At 50.2% G+C, this 26,299-nt stretch overlaps 1 protein-coding gene across 3 annotated transcripts; it reads left to right on the top strand.

The window, feature by feature from the left end:
• Positions 1-2,003: 2,003 nt before the first annotated feature.
• On the top strand, positions 2,004-26,299 carry BVES (blood vessel epicardial substance). Of its 3 annotated transcripts, XM_064170047.1 has the most exons (10): positions 2,004-2,085; positions 6,339-6,467; positions 7,485-7,715; positions 9,150-9,274; positions 12,286-12,473; positions 13,393-13,501; positions 16,108-16,275; positions 18,321-18,462; positions 23,671-23,774; positions 25,992-26,080. In XM_064170047.1, exons 1-9 carry the CDS (start codon positions 2,082-2,084, stop codon positions 23,736-23,738), a joined length of 1,164 nt encoding a protein of 387 aa, XP_064026117.1. In that variant the 5' UTR covers positions 2,004-2,081; the 3' UTR covers positions 23,739-23,774; positions 25,992-26,080. The 3 variants fall into 3 exon arrangements, with proteins under 3 accessions (XP_064026117.1, XP_064026116.1, XP_064026118.1); XM_064170046.1 differs by lacking the exon at positions 23,671-23,774 and having other exon boundaries at positions 25,992-26,299; XM_064170048.1 differs by lacking the exons at positions 23,671-23,774; positions 25,992-26,080 and adding an exon at positions 21,710-22,277.

The following is a 26,299-nucleotide window of genomic DNA, read 5'->3' as shown; positions in this document are numbered from 1 at the left end:
CCTTTGTCTGTCCTGCAAGAATTGAGGGTGCAGGAGAGGGTTGACAGGACACCAGCAGAGCAGTCTGCTGGCATGCAGGGACACTGGCAGCTTGTCATCTCTGGGAGCTGTCAAATTGCCACACGAGCAACCTCAGGGATGCTTCTTCGACCTTATGCTCGTGACAAAGCAACTGCAGCAGGTGCCAAGTTGGGAAGAGCAGCTTTAGGAAAGCTGCTGTTGGCTTCTCCACTCACCATATAGGGGAAACACCTCTTGCTGCTCGTTTAGGGCAGAATTCATCTCTGCTAATTTTAACTGCCCAGAGTGAGGCACAAAGCCTAAGCTCTGGGCATGCTCTACAGCGAGTGGCGACGTGACAGAGACATGGTTTCGTGGGGACCTAGCAGTGTTGGGTTGACAGTTGGACTTGATGATCTCAAAGGTCTCCTCCGACCAAAACAACGATTCTGTGGTCCGTGTGGGGCAATAGAATTGAATAATGGTCGGACTCAATGAGCTTAAAGGTCTTTTCCATGCGAAATGATTGACTCTGTGACTCACCCCACGTCTTTCAGACACCTACACTGGGCAGTGCTCAGGATCTGCAGGTCTCAAAGCAGGAGGGAACACTCGAGGATTCCCTTACATCCCGCGGGCAGCGCTGGGAGTGGGCAGCGCTGGGAAGAGGCAGCTCTAGGAGCGGGCAGCGCTGGGAGCGAGCACCGCTGGGAAGAGACAGCATCGGGAGCGGGTAGCGCTGGGCGCGGGCAGCACTAAGAGGCAGCGCTAGGAGCGGGCAGCTCTGAGAAGGGGCAGCGCTGGGAGGGAGCAGCGTTGTGAAGGAGCAGCGCTAGGAGCGGGCAGCTCTGAGAAGGGGCAGCGCTGGGAGGGAGCAGCGTTGTGAAGAAGCATCGCTGGGAGCGGGCAGCTCTGAGAAGGGGCAGCGCTGGGAGGGAGCAGCGTTGTGAAGGAGCATCGCTGGGAGCGGGCAGCTCTGAGAAGGGGCAGCGCTGGGAGGGAGCAGCGTTGTGAAGGAGCAGCGCTAGGAGCGGGCAGCTCTGAGAAGAGGCAGCGCTGGGAGGGAGCAGCGCTGTGAAGAAGCAGCGCTAGGAGCGGGCAGCTCTGAGAAGGGGCAGCGCTGGGAGGGAGCAGCGTTGTGAAGAAGCATCGCTGGGAGCGGGCAGCGCCTCCCGCCTGGGACACCCCCGCACCGTCCAGTAGTAGCGCCCTCTGGCGGTCGCGACTCGTCCCGCGGCCCCCACACCGCCCCTGGCACCGCCAGGCGGCGCCTGCGCGCTGCGGCCGCTGGGTGCCGGCCCCGGTGCTGGCGCCGCCCGCAGCCTCCCGTCGGCTTCTGCCTATTTTAGTCACAGCGGCGGGACTCGCTGCTGGCGGTGCCGAGAGCGGCGAGGAGCGGCAGCCAGAGCCGATCCCCGTCCCGTCTGAGCCGCTGGGAAACTTTTCCGAGGGCGCGGGCAGGAGCACGGCTCAGGTAAGGGGCGCTGCAGCCGCCGTGCACCGGGAGGTGGAGGATCGGTCCAGCATCGGTGGGCAAGAGGGACGCTTTGCCTGGCAGCGGTTGCTGCGTCGTCGGTTCTTCTGCCCTCGGAGCTGGGGGGTCCCGCGTTACCGGCGGCACAGTGGGTGCAGCATTGGAGCTGCCCGGCCACCGGAGACCGGGAGCAGCGTGTCCCCCGCCCTGGTCTCTGCTTTCGGGCAATCGGAGGATCACAGTGTCCTGCTCCCCCCGGGCACAGCCCCGGGAAGAGAAGCTCCGCTGATTTCCTTCCAGCGGGATTGCACATCCTTGGGAATGGATCTCGGGGGGGGGGGGGGGGGGGGAGACAGGCTGCTGTATAGCTATTAATAATGCTACTGTGTTGTACAAGGCGTGCGGTTGCTGTTTGCACACTGTGGGCCGAAATGAGGGTTGGGAGGCACGGGCACAGGGCAGGGCAGCGAGGTGACAGCTGCGGTTGTGTCCCTCGGCAGGGGCTGTCCGCGCATCTGTGCGCGCTGCGAGCAGAAGCAGCGTGAGCTCAAAGGCAGCTGACAAACTTCCACTGCCACAGTGCAGCTACCCCAGGGCTGCACACAGCATGGGTAAGAATTTTTCACGGTACGGATGGCTCTGTTCGCGGTTCTGCTCCCTTTAGAGTGAAGTGAAATGATACTGACAAATTCCGGGACTTAGCGATGCATTGAAAGGAAATTAACTTGGCCCAAAGAGCATCTTGAAACGCATCTTTTCTTATACCACGTCTTCATTGTGAAAGATCTTTTAACTCCAGTTACCTCGGTGCTAGCGTTGATAGCTCATCTTCAACTCACCGAAGCACAGAATTTGCCTAAATTCTTCATGCATATTTTGTGCTACAAAGCCGTGGAGAAGTACTTAAAGTTCTGCTGAGGTGATTTGAAACAACAACAACAAAAATCCCGGCTTGATTTATTTCCCCTCTCCCCCCCACCAAATTTTGCTTGTTCTTTTGGCTCCCAAAACCCATCCACCTAAATGAGGGACTGTAAACCTGCAGTGGCTGCACAGTTGTGTAAACATCCCCATGCAGAGCGCTGGGAAGCTGCTTGGATAATGTTGAGCAGCGAAGCCGTGGGATGGGAATAATTCCAGTGAAGTGGATGATGAACAGAACAAGGGGACACAGCCTCAAGTTGTGCCAGGAGAGGTCTAGGCTGGATGTTAGGAGGAAGTTGTTGGCAGAGAGAGTGATTGGCATTGGAATGGGCTGCCCAGGGAGGTGGTGGAGTCGCCGTGCCTGGAGGTGTTGAAGCCAAGCCTGGATGAGGCACTTAGTGCCATGGTGTGGTTGGCTGGACAGGGCTGGGTGCTCGTTGGGCTGGATGAGCTTGGAGCTCTCTTCCAGCCTGGTTGATTCTATGTTTCTATGATGTGAGCAGGGCACTCGGCACTGTCCCTCATCAGCTTGGTTTAAAGAAGTTGGTTCTTGCAGCACAGCAGGTCAGCCCTTCCCTGCTGTCTCTCTTTTCTCAGCGTTATGTAGGTACTCATCACCTCCCCCCCTGCCCATTTTCTTTTTAAAGGCATCTCCGTGTCTGGAGATTGAAGGACAAAATACTTTTGGGAGTGACTTTTGGACATGTGTCCTCTTGTGTAAAGAGGTCTTGAGCACAGAAAGCTCTTAAAGACAGGTCAACTCACCAGAAGCCTGAGAATTCCCATTCTCAAACCTAAAATCATGATCTGTGACCTCAACTCTATTCATGAAACAGATTTATTAGGCTTTGTTGTTAACTGTGCTTATTTCTGTCAGGTTTAATGTTCAAGTGTCATTTCTTCTTGGTATTTCTTCCCTTCCCCCTACCCCTCAATTTGAACCACAAATTGGCTTGAGTTTTCAATCAGTTGATTTTTCAAACTCATAGTTTGGTTAATCTAAATCCACAGGAAGGAAAATTTGCTGGATGTTAAAAAAAATCCCATCTCAACATGAGAGGAAACAAATCTTTTACTGTGAGGGTGGTGGAGTGCTGGAGCAGGCTGCCCAGAGAAGCTGCAGAGTCTCCTCTGGAGGCATTCAAAACGCAGCTGGATGTGTTTCTGTGTGACCTGCCCTAAGTCCAGCTTTGCAGGGAGGTTGAGCTGAATGACCTCAGGAGATCCCTTCCAACCTGTAACATTCTGTAAGGTATTTAAAGCTTTAATTTCAGGTGACAATATTTCCCTGACTTTTCCAAAGTTCTTTGCCCATGTTGGTTGCAGTTTTTACTTCTGATAGCAAGACATGTCTTCATCTATTGATGATTTAGGTTTAAGGCTATAAACTCTTCTGCTGTATTCATCCTTAGCATGCCTAACCCTAATTCAAAGTTTTAAAAGCCTCATTCTGTGCTTGCAAAACTAATTTGGGACCCTCTGAGGTAGCAGAGGGTAGGGAATTATCATTCATCTGTTGCTCGTCACGTACTGTAAGTCTACAATATCAGTTGACAACAGTAGACAGTAGGAGTAAAGAACTTGATCCAAAAATTAGAGTTATGATTTTGAATGTTTCTGTTCCTGATGTTAACCTGTGGACAAACCTTCTAGGGTTGAGCTTGTAACTCTGCCTGCCTGTCTCTTTTGTTGGTCTCAAGCAGGCTCCCTCGTTGATATTCATGGGCAGGTCCCCTTTAGAGCCCCTGTCGCAGCCTGTCCTTGTGTTGTTTTGCAGACAGCATCGATCTTGCTCTGCCAGCTTTAAAATGCCATCCTGACAGATAAGCTCTGCAGCTTTCTGCTTGCTGTTTTCCAGTACTTTAGCAGCGTTGCAGCATTTGTTGCTTGAGTAGGAAGTTCATATTAAAGGCACCTTGGAGACATATCTTAGTCAAAAGTGGCCATGGCTACATTTAACTTCTTAGCTCCTAGTTTGGGCAACGAGGTAGGTGGCCTAGACTCTCAAAAGCATTCAATGTCCTGTTGCTACAGTTGTGGCCACTTCCTTGCCAAAGGCTGTCAGTTTCTTGCCATTTTATTGCCAGCTGTTATTGACTCAGTCAACACTTGTTGGAGAAAGGTCTTCCCATTATGACTATTTATGGTTGGTGGCTTATGGCATCAATATTTGTGGCTAAAGAGAGGAGCAGTGTGTTTGGCTGGGTCCTGAGGAGATTTGGTTCATTGAGTTTCCAGCCTTCAAATGGGGGAGGATTTACAGCCTGGTCATAAAGTAAGGTAGCCTCTCTTCTCCCAGTAACACAGCACAGCTTTTTTTGCTATTCACAAGAAACATGAAATAAATCCTCTGGAAAGCTTTGCGGGTTTATAATTGGATGCAGACAAAGTTACTTCTTGCAGTCATTTTGATCTTGATCTTTGAAAGGAGGTTGGAGCAAAGAAGGAGACAGCCTCTCCTCCCTGGTGGCAAGTGGCAGGACTAGAGGGAATGGTTACAAGCTGCAGGATGGGAGTTTAGGCTGGATATTGGGGATGTTTTTTCACTGAAGGGGTTCTCCAACGTTGGAATGGTCTGCCCAGGGTGGTGCTGGAGTCACCATCCCTGGAGGTATTTAAACAGCATGCGGACCTGGCACTCAAGGACATGGTTTAGTGTTGACCTTGCAGTGCTGGGACAAAGATTGGAGTGGATGATCTTGAAGGTCTCTTCACTCTTGAATTCAGTGATTCTGATGGGCTTATGGTTGGGTTTGTATCTGTATGTGAGTTTGGTTGTCTTTGCTTGCTCTCTGGCCACATGATGCTTTCGTTGGCGGATGATGGAGCAGCAAAAGACTGGATATAGATGGGAACTCAGCTGCTGACTGTGCCAAAGCTCTAGAGGCCCTGCTGTCCAGTATTGGTTTATATTGGTTGAAACCAGCAGGAGCAGGATGAGGAGAGGTGTGTAAATGAGCACAAACACAGTTAACTTCTGCTGCTGAGCACACAAAAATACCAGCCCTGCAGCTTGATGCAGGCTCCGTGTGTGAGTGCCTTTGTCAGGACAGTGGAGCTGCTCTCCTGGCTGTCACTAAACTCAGGCCAAAGAGCTGGAGGCAAGCAGGAGCAGGTCTGGTGCCTGTGTGATACCTGGACTGTGGATTTATTTGAGCACTGTGGTCATTGATAACAACTCAGTGTAGAATTTGTCTATGCCAAGACCCCCTTGTTATCACCAGCCTTTGTGTGTAACTAATGCAGGAATGAAAAGAGGAAAGTGAGCCTGAAGGAAATAAGTGAATTATGTGTTTTGGTAAGAACTAGATTAATATTTCTTTCCTTGACAATTAGTTCTCTCCAGATATGGATATCACTGTGCCTGTGCTGGTGTCTGATCCTGCAAGATGCCTCTGCACGTTCTGCAGCATGCCTTAGTGGTGACGGGCTCTGGGCGTTGAAGTGGAACTGCTAGAGGGCTGAAGTTTCCTTTCTGATTTCTTTATTCCTCCTATCAATAGGCATTTAAGAGATTAATTTCAGAAATTGCCCAGCTTGCTTCTGCCTTGTACAGAAGTTGATTGCAGGCAGAATAATAACACTGGGCGAGGCAACTTGAAATCCCTTCACAGCCGAAGAAACACTCAAGAGAGCTGCTGAGTGTATTCCAGCCTGCAGGAAATGCTGACTGTGTTAACTGGGACTCAGAATTGTCTGCTGAGCAGAAGAATTGCTTGAGAGTTAGTAAGCACACACAGCAGGGCCTTGCACTGTCTCTACAGGGCACAGCTGAATGCAAATCCCACCACATGCCATGTCCCAGAGCCTGTTTGCTCAGGGGCAGGTGCATGTGTCTCATTAAGGGGACTCAAGCCAAGCTCCAGCAATCTCTGCTGCTGTGGCAGTGAGGAACCTTTTGTGCTCCACTAAAAGCAGGATTCTCCTGTGTTTTTCACAGCCTGGCTAGAACAGTCATGTTCCTCCAGCTGGGAACTGCTCTGGGTTGAGGAGACCTTCTGGAGTGCTTGTAAGACTGACTGCAGCTCTCCAGAGAGAGCAGCTAGGGAAGCTTTAAAGAGTTTTAAAGGTAATGTCTTGAGATCTTCCAGTAGTAGTTATTTTAATAGGATTATTTTTTACTTTGTATTGAGAAGATTTGCTCACAGATACTTCTTTTGCCCCTCCTAATTGCTGTGCAAGGAAAATGCAATAAGCTTATTACAGCAAGCACAGCCCTCTGTGATTTTCAATTAGAAATCAGCTTTAACTGCCTTTGTTTTCTCCAGGAGTGTGACAGATAACCAAAGGTCTGTCAAGGTTGCTCATAGCAGGTAGACCAAGTGACTACTCTGAAAGAATGGCAACCTTAACCCTTAGCAACCTAGGCATCTCCTCTTCTGATTTGGTCCTGCACCTGGGGAGGAATCATAAACTGCACCAGAACAGGCTGGGAGGTGGTCTGCTGGAGAGCAGCCCTGTGGAGAGGGACCTGGGAGTGCTGGGGGAGAGCATCCATGGCACAGCAATGTGCCCTGCTGGCCAAGAGGGGCTATGGGATTGTGGGGTGCATTAAGCAGAGTGTGCCCAGCAGATCAAGGGAGGTTCTCCTCTGCCTCTACTCTGCCCTGGTGAGACCTCATCTTGAGTACTGCCTTCAGTTTTGGGCTCCTCAGTTTAAGAGATTCAGGGATCTGCTGGAGAGGGTCCAAGGGAGGGCTACAAGGATGATGAGCCTGAAGCACTCCCTGATGAGGAGAGGCTGAGTGACCTCCCTGGAGGTGTTCAAGGCCAGGTTGGAAGAGGCCTTGAGTGACTTGTTCTAGTGGGAGATGTCCCTGCCTATGGCAGGAGGTTGGAACTGGATGATCTCTGAGGTCCCTTCCAACCTAAACCATGCTATGAGTCTGTTTAACCTATGATGGCAACTGCTGGGTGATGTCTCTCTGTCCGTGAGCTCCTTGGTAGGTTTTTCTCTGCCCTGTCATCTGAGGAAGGAAGCCATAGAGAGCCTTTGCTGGGCACCTGGCATCCAGCCACCAGAGTGCCTCATCTCTTTCAGTTTAAAGCACAGTGGTTTTTAATTCTTCTCTCTCTTTCCTTGCAGGAGTCTCCAAGATGGACACCACAGCAAAGAGCCCCCTGGCTGTTCCTCCACTTGGTTTTAGTCCGGACTCAAATGCCACACTTGTGCCTTTCAACGAGACCGCCTGTGAAAACTGGAAAGAGATCCATCACCTTGTGTTCCACGTGGCAAACATTTGCTTTGCAGCTGGCCTGGTTATTCCAACCACCCTGAACCTTCACATGATTTTTCTGCGGGGGCTGCTGACCATAGGTAGGAGACTCACCCTGGAGAGACTCGCGGAATAATCTCTCCCGTAACCCAGGTGCCAGTTTGGGACCATTCTGGAGCTTCCTCCTGGTCCCTTCAGCTTCCAGTGAAATTCTAGCACGTACTCACAGTTGTTGTACTCTGAAGGTGGTTTTGGTGTAAGAGGAGGTCTGTTCTGACCCTAACAGACTTCTTCTAGAAAGGTGATTTGTCTCTAGGCTCTCAAAACATCCCAGAAGTACAACTTACATTTTCAAGCCTGTGTAGATGTCAACCAGAAAATAAGTGCACCCCATTTACTTCAGGCAGGCCTGACTGCTCATAGCCCATTTAATTCCAAACTATAGTTAAGTCTTTGGATCCTTAAGATCTTCATTTTAGATTCCAGTTAAGCACATTGCCTGCTGTGACTGCAAGAAGTAAGGTTTGCCTTGAGAAGCTTGATCGTAGAGTCAGAGAATGCACTGGGTTGGAAAGGGGCATCTAAAGATCATCTTGCCCAACACTCCTGCAGTCAGCAGCACATTCTCCTCTACACAATCACAGAAGCATCCAGCTTGCATCAGGATCACCAAGTCCAACCTCTATCACCAAGTCCAACGTCTAGGTCAGGTTGCTCAGAGCCCTGACAAGCCTGATCTTGGAGGTCTCCAGGGATGGGGCCTCCACCACCTCCTCTGCAACCTGTGGAATGTGTTCCACCACCCTCATACTAAAGAATCCCTTTTGCCTGGATACCACCTCCCATAGAATCCTCATCACAGAATTAGCCAGGTTGGAAAAGACCTCTGAGATCATCCAGTCCAACCTATCACCTAACCCTTCTCATTAACTAACCCATGGCACCAAGTGCCTCATCCAGCCTCCTCTTAAATACCTTCAGGGATGGGGACTCCACCACCTTCCTGGGCAGCCCATTCCAATGCCAATCACTCTCTCTGTCAAGAACTTCTTCCTAACACCCAGTCTGAACCTGCCCTGGCAAAGCTTGAGGCTATGTCTCTGGGTGCCTGGCAGAAGAGCCCAACCCCACCTGGCCACAACATCCCTTCAAGTAGTTGTAGAAAGCAATGAGGTCTGTCCTGAGCCTCCTCTTCTCCAGGGTGAGAAAAGTTGTTTGGATTGGAAAAAATCTCCCAGATCATTGAGTCCCATTCTGGGCTATACCTTTCTGCTCTTCCCCAGTCCTGATGTGAATTCTTGCCATGCCAGGATTGCAGTCCCATGCCACAGGACCCCATGCAGCTGCCAGCCTGCTCTTGGTGCGTGTTTGTAGTGTTGCAGCTCTCCTACCAGTGCAGGCATGGCTCCACAGAGCCTGACTGCAGCAAAGCTTGGAGGGTGTGCTGGCTTTGGGGGTGGGCAGGTTCCTGCTGCCTCGGTATGGGTGTGTTTACAGCTCAGTGGGATTTCACTGCCTTCTCTCCACTGTCACAGGGTGTGCATTGTTCATCATTTGGGCTACGCTCTACCGCTGTGCCTTGGACATCATGATCTGGAACTCTGTGTTTTTGGTGGTCAACCTCTTGCATTTCATCTACCTGGTGTACAAAAGAAGGCCAGTAAGTATGGCAGCTGCACTGCTCTGGCAGCCTAGGAAGGTGCAACAAAAATTAAAGCTTTAGAATCATAGAATCAGGCAGGGTTGGAAGGGACCACAAGGAGCAGGCAGTTCCAACCCCCCTGCTGTGCCCAGGGACACCCTACGCTAGAGCAGGTTGCACACAGCCTCAGCCAGCCTGGCCTGAAACACCTCCAGGGATGGGGTCTCAACCACCTCCCTGGGCAACCCATTCCAGCCTCTCACCACTCTCATGCTCAACAACTTCCTCCTCACCTCCAGCCTCACTCTCCCCACCTTCAGCTTTGCTCCATGCCCCCCAGTCCTGTCACTCCCTGACAGCCTAAAAAGTCCCTCCCCAGCTTTTTTGGAGGCCCCTTCAGAATCTGGAAGGCCACAAGAAGGTCACCTTGGAATGGATTGAAGCTTGAGTAGGGCAGACTTAGGCTGGAGATTGAGAAGAAATTCTTAACAGTGAGGGTGGTGAAACACTGACACAGGTTGCCCAGGGAGGTTGTGGATGCTCACTCCTTGGAGGTGTTCCAGGCCAGGCTGGCTGAGGCTTTGAGCAACCTGGGCTGGTGGAAAGTGTCCCTGCCCATGGCAGGGGGGCTGGAACTGGATGATCTTGAAGTTCCCTTCCAATCTAAATGATTCCATGAATTCTTTTAGCACATTCAATGAATGACAGCATGGTGAAGCTGCACTGTATTTCTGCTAGTTGGCCATGACCCTGCTGTCTGCTGCACCATGTAAAATCACAGCAGGTTTAAAACCAAAAAGCTAAAACAAAGCTCTCAGGAACTCATTTTGAATGAGGTTTTTTTTCTGCCTGCAGCTATTGCATTGCCCATCTCAAAATCAATTTTATTTAGTCATCTGCACAAATGATGTTTTTAAGGAAAGAAAGGAATGGAAGAATAATGAGAAGTTGGTGATATTACAAAATGAATAATTGATCTGTGCAGTTGTTAATTATTTATTTTATTAAATGGAGCAGCAAGTTTCTTTTCTGACCAGAAGAGTATTTCTGTGCCTTTGACTCCTTGGAGCTTTAGAGATTTGGCTTTTTTAGTCTGAGTGGAAGCTGAAAGAGTCTAATCAGTGTCTCTACAGAGCTCTGAGTCGAAGCTCTGGCAGCATCCCAGGATATTTCAACCACTGCTGAACAAAACATTACACCTACCCATATGGCTCACTTGGAACATGACCCACGGGGATGACTGCAGGAGCAGTCAGCTGTGCTGGTGAAGAGTGAACAGTCTGGTGTGAGAGGGACCACCTAAGGTCTGCCTGAGGGGGACCACCTAAAGTCTGCCTGCAGCATCCAGAGTCACGAAGTGCCTCTGGTTGGAAGGGACCCTCTAAGGTCATCTTGTCCAACCCCCTCGCAGGCAAGCAGGGACACCTCCAAACAGAGCACATCCAACCAGAGCCACATCCAGTCTGATCTTGAATGTCTCCAAGGAGGGTGCCTCGACCACATCCCTGTTGCAGTGTCTCACCACTCTTTGTGCAGATCTTCCTCCTGATGTCCAGCCTTAATCTCCCCTGCTCCACTTTCAAACCATTCTCCCTCATCCTATCACCACAAGCCCTTCTAAACAGTCCCTCCCCAACCTTCCTGTAGGCTTCCTTCAGCTACTGAAATGCAGCTCCGGGGTGTCCCTGGAGCCTTCTCTTCTCCAGGCTGAACAGCCCTGGTTCTTCCAGCCTGAATTTACAGGAGAGGCTCTCCAGCCCTCTCTCTTCTCCCCTGTTCTTAATGTTGCAACACAAACAGATGTAGAAAGTGGCACCAACTTGGAACTTCCTGATTTGTTGAAGGGTTGACTTTCTCCTTTCCTTCCTCCTTTTTTCCTTTTTCTTGGATGCTTTTCCTTATTCTCTGTCCTATGCATATTTTATCTTTTCATTATCTGGTGCCTCTTGTTCTCCTTTGTTTCCCTCCCACCAAATATGCAGCCTTTGTTCAGGCTGCCTCTGCTGTCACAGGGAATTCAGGACACTGTCTCGTTCCCTGCTGCCTTCATTCAGGAAAGATTTCCAGGCTGCTGGGTTTCAGCCAGCATCCTTTCCCTCTTTGCTGCTGCCTGAGTTTGGGTGGGTTCCTAGATGTGGGATGTTCATCTGGCAATGTTTTGGGGTGGTTTTTTTTTGTCCTCCATCACATCTGGTTTTCATAGGATGGGTTTGTTTTTCAGGACTTACTTGTTGCTCTACTGCAAGTAAGCCAAGAAGCTCGGGGATGGAAAGGGCTCCCAGAAGAGCTTGAGAGATGCCCAGAAGGAGGTGTGCATGGGGAGTGAAAGATGCCAGCAACCTCTTTTTGGTTTATTTTTTTATCTTTTCTTTTCCCCTCTGTACTTCTGGCCCAAGTCCTCCTCACTGTTACACCAGCAGAAGTCTCAGAAGACACCTTGTGTCTGATGAAATGTGCTCCTGGGGTGGAACAGCATTCCACAGCCACAGTGTGCCACTGGCTGACTTCAGATAAGGTTTGGGTCACCTTGTCCTAGGCAGTGTCTGTGGAAAAGATGTCACACTTTACCACTCCTTTTCTTGCTGAAACCTCATGGAAGTCAAAGGCGACCTTATTGTGGCCTTTCAGTGTCTTAAGGGGGGCTACAGGAAATCTGGGGAGGGACTTTTTTGGATATCAGGGAGTGATAGGAAAAAAAGCTAGAAATGGGTAGAGTCAGACTGGATATTAGGAAGAAGTTCTTCAGCATGAGGGTGGTGAGAGCCTGGGATGGGTTGCCCAGGGAGGTGGTCAAGCCTCCTTCCTGCAGATGTTTAAGGTCAGCCTGGATGAGGCTGTGGACAGCCTGATCTAGTGTGAGCTGTCCCTGCCCACAGCAAGGGGGCTGGAACTGCCTGATCCTTGTGGTCCCTTCCAGCCCTGACTGATATATGATGTCACTCACATGTAGCAACTAAAGCCTATGTGCAGGCTCACCCTTCTCTAACTAATGCCTGTGTTTGTTGATGTCTTTTGTCTTGGCATTCTAGATCAAGATAGAGAAGGAACTGAGCAGCCTCTACAAGAGAATGTTTGAACCTCTCCATGTGCCTCCAGAGCTCTTCCAGAGACTAACTGGACAATTCTGCAACATTCAGACTTTAAAGCCAGGTCAAGCCTATGCTGCAGAAGATAAAACCTCAGTTGATGATAGGCTAAGCATCCTCCTGAAGGGGAAGTAGGTTCTATAAAGCCTGGGTCCAGTCTCATGTTTGATGTGATGGCTGAATAGATCAGAGAGTTGTTGGAGGTTTTGTTTAGCTTTGAAATGTTCCTGTTTGTAGAGAGTTCTGGTCTGTGGCTGAGTAACCTGTAGCCCTAGAGTGTTTGTGGCACTGCTTTCAAATGGCTGTGATGCTTCCTGCTGGGAGCATACAATGTCCCCAGGTGTGTGTGCAGCTGCATGGGTTTTAATGGGAGCTGTATTTATGTTGTACCAAAGGCAGAGTCTTCCAGAACAAGGTTTGTTTGAGTCTTAGATACCTAAGTCATCTTCTCAGTGCATTCTCAGGCTGTAAGGTTAAAAATACTGTGCATTAGGTGGGGGGGTGGAGGAGGGACTGCCCCTCCAGCAGACCTCATGACAAGCTCATTGGAGTTGCAGGCAGGAAGGGGCATCTCTGGTGCCAAGGGACTGATGTGACCCAGGTGAGAATGAGAAAATAAATGTCTGTGGCCAGGCTTGAAGCTCTTGCTAGCCTCTGGCCAGTGTTTTAACCAGGTCCTGTTGATAGGAGCAGTAAAGGCAGGCTCCATTGTTTTCCTGAAGCCATTAGCTGCTGGTTGCTGCAAAGCTACTTCCCTAAAGGAAGTCTGATTCTTCTCTGGCTGTAGACCATGACCCTGCAGACCTCTTTCATCTTGTTTTGAGGACACACACCCCATGTTTAGCAACCCAGTTTGCCTGGCAGCCTGTTCTGCTTGGAGTCAGTGGAGGTGCAGGTGGAAAAGAGGGCAGCTCTGGGGCTGAAATTCCAGCAGATGTTTTGCTTGCTCCCTCCTGCTTTAGCACTGCCTATGCCCCTATCCAAACCCAGACTGAATGCATCGGCTTCCATGCCTTTTAAAATGTCCTTTCATGCATTTTTTCTTTCCAGAATGAAGGTGTCTTATCGAGGGCATTTCCTGCACAATATCTACCCCTGTGCCTTTATAGATTCTCCTGAATTCCGCTCCACACAGATGAACCGGGGAGAGAAATTCCAGGTATGAGTTTGGGGTTAAATCTCCCTGGGATGTAAGCTGATGAGGATGGATTCCATCAGTGCTGAACTGCTTGACTTAGAATCATAGAATCCACTTAGAACCCATAGAATCATCCAGGTTGGAAGAGACCTCCAAGCTCAGCCAGCCCAACCTAGCACCCAGCCCTACACAATCAACCAGACCATGGCACTAAGTGCCCCAGCCAGGATTGGCTTCAACACCTCCAGCCACAGAGACTCCACCACCTCCCTGGGCAGCCCATTCCAATGCCAATCACTCTCTCTGACAACAACTTCCTCCTCACATCCAGCCTAGACCTCCCCTGGCACAACCTGTGACTGTGTCCCCTTCTTCTGTTGCTGCTTGCCTGGCAGCAGAGCCCAACCCCACCTGGCTACAGCCTCCCTGCAGGCAGTTGCAGACAGCAATGAGCTCTGCCCTGAGCCTCCTCTGCTGCAGGCTGCACACCCCCAGCTCCCTCAGCCTCTCCTCTCAGGGCTGTGCTCCAGGCCCCTCACAGCTTTGGCGCCCTCCTGTGGACACGTTCAGTACTGCAACATCTCTCTTGAATTGAGGAGCCCAGAACTGGACACAGCACTCAAGGTGTGGCCTGAGCAGTGCTGAGTCCAGGGGCAGAAGAACCTCCCTTGTCCTGCTGCCCACACTGCTCCTGATACTGGCATTGTTATTTTAGTTATTTTTGGTGGTGTTGGTGGTGATTTTATTTTTGGCTTTTCCTTCCATCTTTCTAGCCCTGGTGATCCATGAAGGATCATCCCCAGAGTAACTCTGAAATGCTGTGAAACGTTTTAAACGATGTCATGATGGAGTTAGCAGAGCAGTCTGTCTAGCAGTGGCATTATACTGCTGCATTAAAGGATATTCATAGATTCTTAAATTAAGTGAACATGCTAAAATAATTCATGGGATGGGTTGGAAAGAACCTTAAAGATCCAGTTCCAATCCCACTGCCAGGGGCAGGGATGCCTTCCACTAGCCCAGGTTGCTCAAGGCCAGGTTGGATGAGGCCTTGAACACCTCCAGAGAGGGGGCATCCACAACCTCCCTGAGCAACCTGTGTCTACCCACCCTCACTGTCAAGAATTTCTTCCTAATCTCCAGTCTAAATCTGCCCTCTTCAAGCTTCAGTCCATCCCCTCTCATACTATCCTATAGCCCCTGGGGGGAAGCACTGTTAGAGAACTGAAATAGTGATTTTGTTATCTCTTACTTGAAGTTCCCTGTGTGATAATGGCCAGGCTGTGGCTGACTGAGTGATACCCTGGCAGAAAGGGAGGGGAAGAGAGCAACACAGACTCTAAAAGCAGGGTCTGATGTCATATCTTCCAGTCAAACACTAGGCTTAACGCCAAAGGAATTGCCCAGATGCACTCTGCCCTCCTGGCACAGCCTCTTTCTCTCCTAAGCCACTGGATACAGATTGGTCCTTTTGAAGGGAAAAGGCTCCGTCCTCAATCTTTTGTCTGCCTTAAACGGCTGCGATCTGGCGTGGAGTGGCATCCTCCCCTGCCGAGCTGGGCTGTGGCTGCCGCACAGACCCGATCAGCCCTGCCGCCGCAGGAGGCTTGAACCTTACGGCCCCCATCTGCTGGCAGCGCTGCCAAGTGCTTGCTCGGGCAGCGCCTTCATTGCCGGCTGCAGCTCGGATCCGCCCGGGTGTGCCAAGCTCCCCTTACTCCGCAGGCTTTGCATAGTGCTGCTCTTCAGGGTGTGCGAGCAGCCTGCGCTAGCAGCGAGCAGCCCGTCCCTCGGGAGGTGCCCACCTTTGCCCCGCAGAGCCACCGCTGGGCACCGCCGAGCGGCGCAGGCTCTGCTGTGTCGTTGCCCTCTGCTGGCACAGGGCGGCTGAGCCTGCAGGCTCCTCTCCGGCTGTCGAGAGCTGAGTTGTAGAAGCAGAGAACCACCGCAGCTGGAAAAAACCTTTCAGATCATTGAGCCCAACCATGCCAGAGGAGGTCTAGGCTGGATGTTAGGAGGAAGTTGTTGTCAGAGAGAGTGATTGGCATTGGAATGGGCTGCCCAGGGAGGTGGTGCAGTTGCCATCCCTGGAGGTGTTGAAGCCAAGCCTGGCTGGGGCACTTAGTGCCATGGTCTGGTTGGCAGGGAAAGGGCTGGGTGCTAGGTTGGACTGGCTGAGCTTGGAGGTCTCTTCCAACCTGCTTGAGTCCATGATTCCAGCAAATCTGGTGTTAAACCATGTCCACTGCAGAATTAACCAGGTTGGAAAGGATCACTGAGCCCAACCTATTACCTAGCCCATGGCACTAAGTGCCTCATCCAGCCTCCTCTTAAACACCTCCAGGGATGGGGAATCTGCCACATTGGGTGCTTCTGTGCTCCACAACCTCCCTGGAGGTGTTCAGGATCAGGTTGGATGAGGCCTTGAGGTTCTAGTGGGAGGTGTCCCTGCCTATGGCAGGGAGTTGGAACTGGCTGAGCTTTGAGGTCACTTCCATCCTAAACCATTCTATGGTTGTGCCTGCTCTGGCAGAGGGGCTGGACCAAAGGAGCTTTTGAGGTCCCTTCCAGCCCCTGACATTCTGTGGTTCCATTCTGTGTTTCCATTCTATGATGTCTTTTCTCAGGTCACCATCATTGCAGATGATAACTGCAAGTTCCTGTGCTGGTCCAGGGAAAGGCTGACCTATTTCTTGGAATCTGAGCCATTCCTCTACGAGATCTTTAAGTACCTGATTGGCAAAGACATTACCAATAAACTCTACTCATTGAACGACCCAACCTTAAATGACAAGGTAAGCAACAAGAGATTTAACTTGGCAGCTTTCCTCCTCCACATAGATGCTTTGTTACTTGAAAACTGTGTTCAGTTTTGGGCTCCCCAGTTGAAGAGGGACAGGGATCTGCTGGAGAGGGTCTAGCAGAGGGCTATGAGGATGGTTAAGGGACTGGAGGGCATGGCTGATGAGGAGGGGCTGAGGGCCCTGGGGCTGCTTAGTCTGGAGAAGAGAAGACTGAGAGGGGATTGGATAAATGTTTATAAGTATCTGAGGGGATGACAGGCTCTGCTCACTGCTCCCTGGCATAGGTCAAGGAGCAATGGGTGTAAGTTGCAGCAAAAGAGGTTTCAGCTCACACAAGGAGGAACTTCTTTCCTGGAAGGGTCCCAGAGCACTGGCACAGGCTGCCCAGAGAGGTTTTAGAGTCTCCTTCTCTGGAGCCTTTCAAGGCCTGTCTGGATGTGTTCCTCTGTGATCTGTTAGATAGGATTGTCCTGCTCTGGCAGGGGGGTTGGACTCGATGATCTCCTTGGGTCCCTTCCAACCCCTAACACCCTGTGAGCCTGTGCTCCTGTGATCCTGTGAACTTTAAATTGTCTTAAAACACCTTTTTTTTTTCTCTTCTTTTTTTTTGTCTAGCACACTGCTCTCAGCAGCTGAATTCAGACTCATTGCCTTCCAGTGCCAAACTATGGCTCAGTGTAAGGTTGTTGTCAGGAGCAAGTTTGGTTTAAAGTTAGTACAGTCATGTGCAAGAAAGATGAGTAAATGAGATTCAGAGCTGACTGACAAGCAGAGCTATTTCTAGCTAGGCAGTAGACGTGATGGCTGAGGGCTAAAAAGATGCTTCTCCTGCCTGGGAAGGTTCAGTGGAGGTATCCATTATGCTTTTGTCATTGATTGCTGCACTCACATACACTGGAACAGCTTTCTGGCTTGCAGGAATGCTTAAGGTACAAGGTATGGTTGCACATTAACATTAGAGTGCAAAGACTTCTCAGGAAGGACTCAAAGCAAATGGAAGCTTCTGAGACTGTTTGACAGTCTCAGGAAGACTGCACAAAGCAATGGAAACTCCTAAGTACATCTGACAGTCTCAGAAACACTGCTCAAAGCAAGTGGAAGCTCCCAAGACCATCTGACAGAGAGGGGATAATGTTCATGTGATACATTTTGTCTGCCTTCAGTTAAATCAAGGGCCAAATGCTCAGATGCCAAGAAGGAAGGATGTTTTACTCTCTTCTAACATGAGGAAATGAATAACCAGGACAGTGCCCAAGCTCCTGTAAGGCCATAAATTGCTGAGCTCTCTACCCAGCCTGCTGTCATGTTTAGCAAGGAGGACAAGGCTCAATACATCACAAAGCACAATAAATACAGAGGTATAATTAATTGCAGAGCATCATACCTAAAAGACCAAAAGCCACCCTTTCTGTTGGAAATGACATGAAAAGTTCAGCACAGAACAACTGAAATGGAAGATTTAATCTGATTTTTCCTTTCTTTTCAGTGTCCCAGTAGATTACTGACATCTGTTCTCATTTCAGTCATAGAACCATAGAATCAGGCAAGTTGGAAGAGAGCTCCAAGCTCATCCAGACCAAACTAGCACCCAGCCCTGGCCAATCAACCAGACCATGGCAGAGTCTTTGCTTGAACACCTCCAGCCATGGCCACTCCACCATCTCCCTGGGCAGCCCATTCCAATGCCAATCACTCTCTCTGACAACAACTTCCTCCTAACATCCAGCTTAGATCTGCCCTTGCACAACTTGAGACTGTGTCCCCTTGTTCTGTTGCTGGTTTCCTGGCAGAAGAGCCCAACCCCACCTGGCTACAGCCTCCCTGCAGGTAGCTGCAGACAGCAATGAGCTCTGCCCTGAGCCTCCTCTGCTGCAGGCTGCACACCCCCAGCTCCCTCAGCCTCTCCTCAACACTGCATAGGAACTTCTGCTCTAGCCACAAATAGCTGAGACCAGAGCATCTCCCACAGAGGAACCATGCTTTTTCTCATTCATTTGCTTGATACCTTGATTAAAATCCTGGGTTTCTTTTCTCAGGCTTCAAAAAAGACTGACCGGCAGCCCAGCCTTTGCTCGCAGCTCTCGGTGATGCAGATGAGGAACAGCATGGCCAGCACCAGTGACAGTGAGGATGGCCTGCAGATGTTCCTCCGTGGGACTTCCTCTGCTTCTTCTCTTCGTGAGTGCTCCAAATAGTGCCAACAGAAAGGATTCAAACCCTGCTAGTTTGGTTGCAGAGCTCCTGGTGTCTCCAGTGGGAGCAGGGTGTAGGTGTTGGGATGCTGCTGGACCTTAGCTAAGTGGAGGGACCGAACTGTAGAGAAACCAGAGGATGTGTAAGGCTTTGTATGCAACCCTCTCCAGTGGGAGCAGGGTGTAGGTTTGGGATGCTGCTGGTCCTTAGCTAAGTGGAGGGACTGAACTGTATGGAAACCAGAGCATGTGTAAGGCTTTGTATACAACTGGGGCTGCCTCATGTAGAGACTGGCAAAAAACCCCAGCAGGTCCCACCACCAATTCTGGCATGCTGTGGATATGTAGGCATGGTATGGAATGTTTCCAGTGGGATGAAACTGAATGCACAGCCCCTGCCACAGCAACGTCTCCTTAGGCTGGTGCCTGTAGAAATCAAAAGCCCAAACAAAACATCTCCCCTCAGCAGCTCAGTGCTCTGCACTGTCTCCCGAAGTGGTTTGTTTTGGCAGGCTCTGGAGAGGTCTGGTGCACAACCAAGGTTTTGATGCCACCTGGAAAATCTCCAGATGTCCTATTAGGCTCTCCTGTGCTTTGTATGACAGCAGTAGCAGAGAACAGATCAAGAAGCCACATCTGACCTTTTTGCTTCTGCTCTTGGAATTTATTCCAATACAGAAACCTCCCAAACAATTCTTTCTAGGCTTTTGCTGCTGTTTGTTTTGAATTCTCCTGAATCTAAACTTCAGCAGCAGCCTGAGCTTGGAAAGCAGCTTTTGAACAACAAAAGAACCCCAGAGATGCTCAGGTTTCTTATTCAACATAAGCTGTCAGTATAATGGTGTTTAAAAGGATCCTGCAGGCTTATTTATGTTGATTTGGGCAATACAATTTAGTAATTAGACATCAACTCTAGGAAGAAAAATCACTGCCAGTTGACTGCTGTGGTTAAACTCTCTGCTGAGAAGAAAGTGCTTTGAAGTACCTGTGCTTTCCCATTTAATTTATCTGTTCTCTGTTGTGAGCCTCACAGTTCTCATCCAGGAACTCCTTCAGAGTTAGAGGGTGTCTCTGTTTTCATTCCTTAGCTTGGTACAACCTTCATGCCCAGCCAAACTGAAGCACAAAAGCCTTGCTGGTCTTACACCCTGCTAGAATCACAGACTGCCTTGAGTTGGAAGGGACCTTTAAAGATCTACTTCAAATCCCCCTCCACGGGCAGGGACATAGAATCATAGAATCAAGCAGGTTGGAAGAGACCTCCAAGCTCAGCCAGTCCAACCTAGCACCCAGCCCTGCCAATTAACCAGACCATGGCAGAGTCTTTGCTTGAACACCTCCAGGCACAGCCACTCCACCACCTCCCTGGGCAGCCCATTCCAATGCCAATCACTCTCTCTGCCAACAACTTCCTCCTCACATCCAGCCTAGACCTCCCCTGGCACAACCTGAGGCTGTGTCCCCTTCTTCTGTTGCTGCTTGCCTGGCAGCAGAGCCCAACCCCACCTGGCTACAGCCTCCCTGCAGGCAGTTGTAGCCAGCAATGAGCTCTGCCCTGAGCCTCCTCTGCTGCAGGCTGCACACCCCCAGCTCCCTCAGCCTCTCCTCACAGGGCTCTGCTCCAGGCCCCTCACAGCTTTGTCGCCCTCCTGTGGACACGTTCAGTATTGCAACATCTCTCTTGAATGGAGGAGCCCAGAACTGGACACAGCACTCAAGGTGTGGCCTGAGCAGTGCTGAGTCCAGGGGCAGAAGAACCTCCCTTATCCTGCTGCCCACACTGCTCCTGATACTGGCATTGTTATTTTAGTTATTTTTGGTGGTGTTGGTGGTGATTTTATTTTTGGAATTTTGTGTGCTTTCTGTTGCTCCTCCAGCCTCTGAGGGCCCTATCAAGCAGTCAAATGAGCCACCCTAGCCCCTGGCTTGTCAACAGTTTCCTTCCCAGCTTAGCTGTAGTGTGATGGTGGCAGGAGTGGACTCCATCCCACCCTCCAGGTCAATCATGTGTTGTCCATTGTAGTCCTTGGTGCTGGCCCTGGAGGGACACTGCTGTTAAGCAACTGCCAGCTGGGTTTTGTTCTGCTCTTCACCACCCTGAGAACTCGACATTCCAGCCAACTTTTCACCCAAGCTGCAGTCTGTCTCCAGTCCATCTCCCACCCTCGTGGCTAGAAGGGTAGGTTATGGAGTGCCACTGTGCAGTCCGGGCAATCAACATCCACAGAGCCCAGCATTCCAGCACAGGAGGTGCTCAGACTACTCAGGCACCATCTGCCCATGGCACATCCGTGCTGGCTGTTCCCAGTCACCTTCCTGTCCTTCGTATGCTTGGGCATGGCTGCCAGGAGGACAGAGTCCATAATCTTGGAGGCTGAGCTTAGGCTGCTGGGCCAGTGGTTCCTTGGGTGCTCCTCCTTGACCTTGAAAATGGCCACAACACTGCCTTTTCTCTCTGCCCTTCTTCCTCTGCCATGACCTTTCCAAGATGGTAAATTGCTTCAGCCAACCCTCAGCACCCTTGGGTGCAGCCTGTGTGATTCCCAGTCCTGTGTTTGCCCTGTTGGCTCAAGTGGTCCCTGCCTCAGCCCAGCATTCCTGTAAGCCCAGTAGCACTCTCTGTCTCATCATTGGACTTGGAGACTTGGGAGGCCTCAGGACAAATCCTACCAGTAACATCTGAAGCAAAAAAGCCACTGGGAATCTCAGCTTTTCCATGTCCTTAGGTCCTGTGCCCCACCGAGCCCCTCAGTTCCTTCCTTTTGTTGTTGATGTATCTGTGGAAGCCTTTCTCGTTGTCCTTCACTTGAGCCAAGACCAGCTGAGCCTTGGCTTTGCTGATTCCATCACTGCATGCCTCTGTCTGTATCCCTACCAAACATCTCATCCCTGCTTTCACTTCACATGTCTGTGTGGTTGAGCTCTCTCAGGACTTGTCTGTTCATCCATGCCAGCCTTCTACCACGCTTGCTCAACCTTCTGTACACTGGAATGGACTCTCTGTGCTTTGAGGAACCTTGTCCTTGAAGATGAAGCATCATGTCCTCGAGTCCCCTTGCCCCTGCAGGCTGTGTCCCATGAGTAGCCACAGCTCCCTGCCCTCAGCTCTAGGGCTGTAACTCTCTTTTGTCTTGCACACTTCTCAGTATCTTGAACTCCATCAGCTCCTGGATGCTGCAGCCAACTTTTCCATCAGCCTTCAGCTCCCTGATGAGTTCTTCCTTGTTCACCAGTGACAGGTCCAGCAGAGCACCTTCCCTAGCTGGCTCATCCATCACTTGTGTGAAGAAACTGCCTGCTGCACTCTCCAGAACCCTCCCGGACTGCCTGCTCCCAGCCCTGTTGCCTTCCCACCAGACGTGGGGTGGGTAGAGCTCCCCACCAGCGCCAGTGCCTGCCCTCGTGGGGCTTCAGCCAGTTGGATAAAGAAGCCTTCCAGCTCCTTGCTCTTCTGATCAGGCAGCCTGTAGCAGATACCTGCCACGAAGTCTCCTGCCTTGGTCTGTTCTCTGGTCTTTACCTGTGTGCTCTCGACTGGCTTTCCACCTGTCCCACAGCAAAGCTCCATGAAGCTGAAGCCTCTCCTTGGTGTGGAGAGCCCTGAAGGAAACTGTGAAACTGTGCTTGTGCCATCAGCTAGCATTAGAATTGTCTTTCAGACTTAGCAGCAGAGCACAGCAGTGCTTCAGCCTGGGGAGAAGGTGATCTAAGTGCAGGACTTGTTCAGCTGAGGACATCAGTCCCTGCGACGTGGCCATGCTCAGCACCATCTTCACAAATACACTTCTCTGTTGTACTTCTCTTTGCTTTCTGTACTGCATTTTTCTGGTGTGTGGGGTCTGCTTTTACCAAAAGAGGCTTAAATACCTTTTATCTCCTGCCACTGGTCAGTTCAACAGTGGTTGGTGTGGCTGATAGTGTCACCATCCCACTGGCAGCAGCAGATGTGGCAGTAGCCACCCAAGGCCAGTAAGTGCCCTTAGTTCTGGGGAGGTGGAGGTGTCACCCATGCAGCCTGTGAAATGCTGCCAGCATTTCTCCTTTGCACTTGGACTGGTGTGAAATGACTCCTGCAAAGGGCTGTTAAAAGCTCTTGGTGGAGGGTTCTTTATCTCACTCAAATGTGATGCTTCACTCTTTATTTCTGCCCAGCTTATTAGTTACTCCTGGGTTCTGTCATTGCCAGGGGTGGGTTTGATACCAAGGTGAGCTCTGCTGAAATCTTTGTGTTCCATGTGGATTGTGGACATGTTGGGTTTTGTCTCTCAGGTCACAGGGAAAACCGAACAGAATACTGCTGTTTACCTTGCCACACGTTCATAGAATGGCTTGGGTTGGAAGAGGCCATAAAGCTCCTCCAGTTCCAACCTGGGACACCTTCCACTAGCCCAGGTTGCTCAGGGCCTCATCCAACCTGGCTTTGAACACCTCTTGGGAGAGGCATCCACAACCTCCCTGGGCAACCTGTTCCAATGTCTCACTGCTGTTGGTTTGTTGTTTGGTTTTTGTTTCTTTTTGAACCTTGATGTCTTCAGAAACCTTCTCCTGGGTGCTCTCAGTGCAGCAGGCACCATTTTCTTGGGGTGTTTTGGTCTGTTTAAAATCCAGTCTGGGGAACATACTGAGGATTCACTGCCTCAGTGCTGCTCCTCTCAATCCTTCTTCTGCAATTATAAATGATTTAATGACAAACAAAACCCTCAGGCCCTCAGAATACTTAGTGAGGAGCACGTGGAAAGGACAACCTTTTAAATGTGTTTGGGTTTAGGTCAAAATAAATGACCAAGAGAAGCTTCTCTGTGTAGGAGCCCTGCAGGAATGGTGTCTTCTTATAGCTATGTGATGGATAACGACTTGGTGTGTGGACCAAAGTAGCCCATGGTAAATAGGAGGCTTCACTGCTGCAATGCAAAGAGTTTTTTTACTCTTTATTTCCGTGTTCTTGAAAAATTGGGCATTTTTACTCCTGTATGACTCAAACTTGCAAAGTTTATGCTGTTATCTGCTCTGCCAACAAGCAGCTTTGCCTCATTCCTCTCAAGAAACTGAGAACGCAAAGCTTGATCTCGAAGCATTCAGTGGTGAACAGGTGAAAGGTACTAATTAGCAGGTGCCAGGCTACAATGACTAACAAAACTGTGTTTTGAACTTGATTACCTGTGAAACACAACTAACTCTTTGCTTTTGTGTCAAGGAAATAACCAGCAAGAGTTCTATAATGCTTACGGAGTGAGTCGTTTGCAGCATGATGTTTTCTGTTGATAACATCACATTAACTCAGCAAGCATCCTCTGAAAGGTACCAAGAGTGGGGGGTGGTTTGTCTCCTGACGCTTGTGTTTGCCTTCTGTGGGCCATCCCAGCGCCATTTGATGGGAAATGGAGTTGATGATTACCTGGTTTTAGTCTCTTTTTCCATGCTGCTTGGCTTAGGTTGCTCCCATTTGCTGGGCTGCAGCATCCTGTGTTTGCAAACTTGCAAGCTAAGCAGGGGTGTGGAGAGGTTTGGTCTTAATGGAATGGCTTGAGTTGGGAGGGACCTTAGAAGATCATCTAGTTCCAACCCACCCTGCCATAGGCAGGGACACCTTCCACTAGAGCAAGTTGCTCAAAGCCTTATCCAGCCAGGTCTTAAACACTGGCAGGGATGAGGCATCCACAGCTTCTCTGAGAAACCCTTTGCAGTGCCTCACCACCCTTACAGTAAAGAACTTCTTCCTAATGTCCCATCTAACTCTACCTTGCTCTAGTTTCAAACCATTGCTCCTTGTCCTGCCACCACAGGCCCTTCTAAACAGTCCCTGTCCAGCTCTCCTGTAGGTCCCCTTTGGCTACTGGAAGGCTGCTCTAAGGTTTCCTTGGAGCCTTCTCTTCTCTAGGCTGAACAGACCAAACTCCCTCAGCTTGTCCTTGCAGGAGAGGTGCTCCAGCCCTCTGATCATCTGGACCTTTTCCTACAGATCCATGTCCTCGCGTGGTGGGCTCTAGAGCTGGCATTTACTTGTCTTAGCTCTTGGAGAGTGCTCCCTGTGTTTCACCCAGCTTGTGGTTGCAAAGAGGGTTTGGTGTTGTGGTAAATGCCATTTTAACACCTGTTGGAGCTTAGGCCCTTGAGAAATGGCAACAGAGCAGTGTGTGGAAAGCCTGGGTTCAAGATTTGACTCAGCCTCTTGAACATCTGTCCCACACTGGATCAAGGAAGGCATCAGCAGACCACTGTCTTTGACCCCAACAACCTCACACTGTTAGACCTTATGCTGGGTCCTGTTGAACAGCCTCACAGGCTTCTTACTACCAGTCTAAAAGCAGTAATAGAGTCCTAACAAAAATCTTCTTAACAATTCCAGTATTTAATATGTGTGCAAATAAGCCTTTGCCAGGGTAGCTTTTGACTGTTGAAATACTAATTTGTCTTTTAACCAAGCTCTAAAAAGCTAATTCTGAGTAGTTTTGTGTGGATGTGACTTTAAAATGCAGTGAGCTGGTAACCTGCTGCTCTTGCCTCTAGTTAGTGTTTTGCTCCCTGTGTGTAACTTGCTCAGCACAAAGGAGTCCTTCCTCACAAATAGGCTTCCTCAGTGGAGCTGTTTACTGTGTAGCTAATGAAGTGGGGTTCAAGCACTAAGAGTAACTCAGCACTAAGTGTTGCCTGATAAATGTTGGCATTTTTAACATGAAAACCTGGAGGTTTAGCTTTCTTCCAGGGGATCTGTCAGACAACAACTCCGCTGCTTCTGAAATGCTACTGCAGAGATTTCCCTCATCCTTCTGGCCACAGCCTTGTGCCCCTGTGGTGATTGAACTTGAGGAGAGAGGGGGGAGGAAAAGTGCAGAAGCAATTTCAGAATGAACAGTGGGAAATAAACCTGCTTGGCTGATGGCAGAGGAGCTCTCTGGTTTAACCCTCAGGCTGATTATTTAACTACCACAGGCAGGTAGCTTGCACCAAAACTTCATGTGGTGTCTTAGTGGCAGTGGCCATTGCGTGTGCTCTGCTCTGGCAGGTTTTGAGGCCTTGCTTTTCTGAGCCTGTCTCAGAGCAGTGAAGTCCCTGGCAGCCAAAAGTTACCTCTGAATCTTGCTGTCCTTGGGGTTAGTTGTAGAGCTGTTGTGTTTTCCATCCTGCTCTTCAGGCAGTGAGCAGGTAGCCAACAGAGGTTTACCCAGTACCCTGAGGTCCACTTGCCTTGGCTGTGAAAAACCTCTACCTTTGGGGTACATCATGTGTGGGTGAAAGAATTGGTGAGTGTAAGGGTGAGGAAATGACCAGGGGCACAGCCTCGGATGGGCAGGGTTTGGGGAGAATGCTGTGCCTGTGGCTAGCTGCAGGGACTGAGCCTTGCAGGTCTACAGAGCATGGCTGTGCCACAGCTACAATTTCCTCTGGCCAGATAGCAAAGCTTCACCTATCAAGCCAGGGCAGGGCCATCAGGTTGTGCACTCTTGGTCACAAGTAGGGACATGGAGCAGGTCTGTCTTGTGAAATTAATTGGAGGTTTCTTTGTGACTGTGGCAGGCCCAGGTCGGACCTCTCCCTACCTGAGAACATCGGCCAGAATGAAGCCAATAGAAGAAAGTGTTGAAGATGATGTCTTTGAAGCACCATCTGCTGATAAGCTTGAGCTCCAGCACCTGCCTTGAGCAGATGTGCCCTCAGCTGTGTCAGAGCTTGCACACAGCTCCAGTGCAAGAGGCAGAAGATGACTTTTGGGAGGAATCTGAGAGCTGAAACCACCTCTCCGTGTCCAGCCTCACCACAGTGCACATCAGTGGCTTCCAGATGGATTCATTTTACTCCTGAGTACAATAAAACAAAAACCTGCA

This window comes from Pogoniulus pusillus, chromosome 33, assembly GCF_015220805.1.
Source record: "Pogoniulus pusillus isolate bPogPus1 chromosome 33, bPogPus1.pri, whole genome shotgun sequence".
NCBI classification, from domain to species: Eukaryota; Metazoa; Chordata; class Aves; order Piciformes; family Lybiidae; genus Pogoniulus; species Pogoniulus pusillus.
The sequence above is the reverse complement of the archived record's forward strand: the minus strand, read 5'-3'. Positions and strand labels throughout refer to the sequence as shown.

What these genes read in the sequence shown, in the direction of transcription:
- BVES (XM_064170046.1), top strand. An exon ending in GCGGGGGCTGCTGACCATAG is followed by an intron (nt 7,716 to 9,149) that starts GTAGGAGACTCA and finishes CCACTGTCACAG; the next exon opens with GGTGTGCATTGTTCATCATT. An exon ending in TTCCTCTGCTTCTTCTCTTC is followed by an intron (nt 18,463 to 25,991) that starts GTGAGTGCTCCA and finishes TGACTGTGGCAG; the next exon opens with GCCCAGGTCGGACCTCTCCC.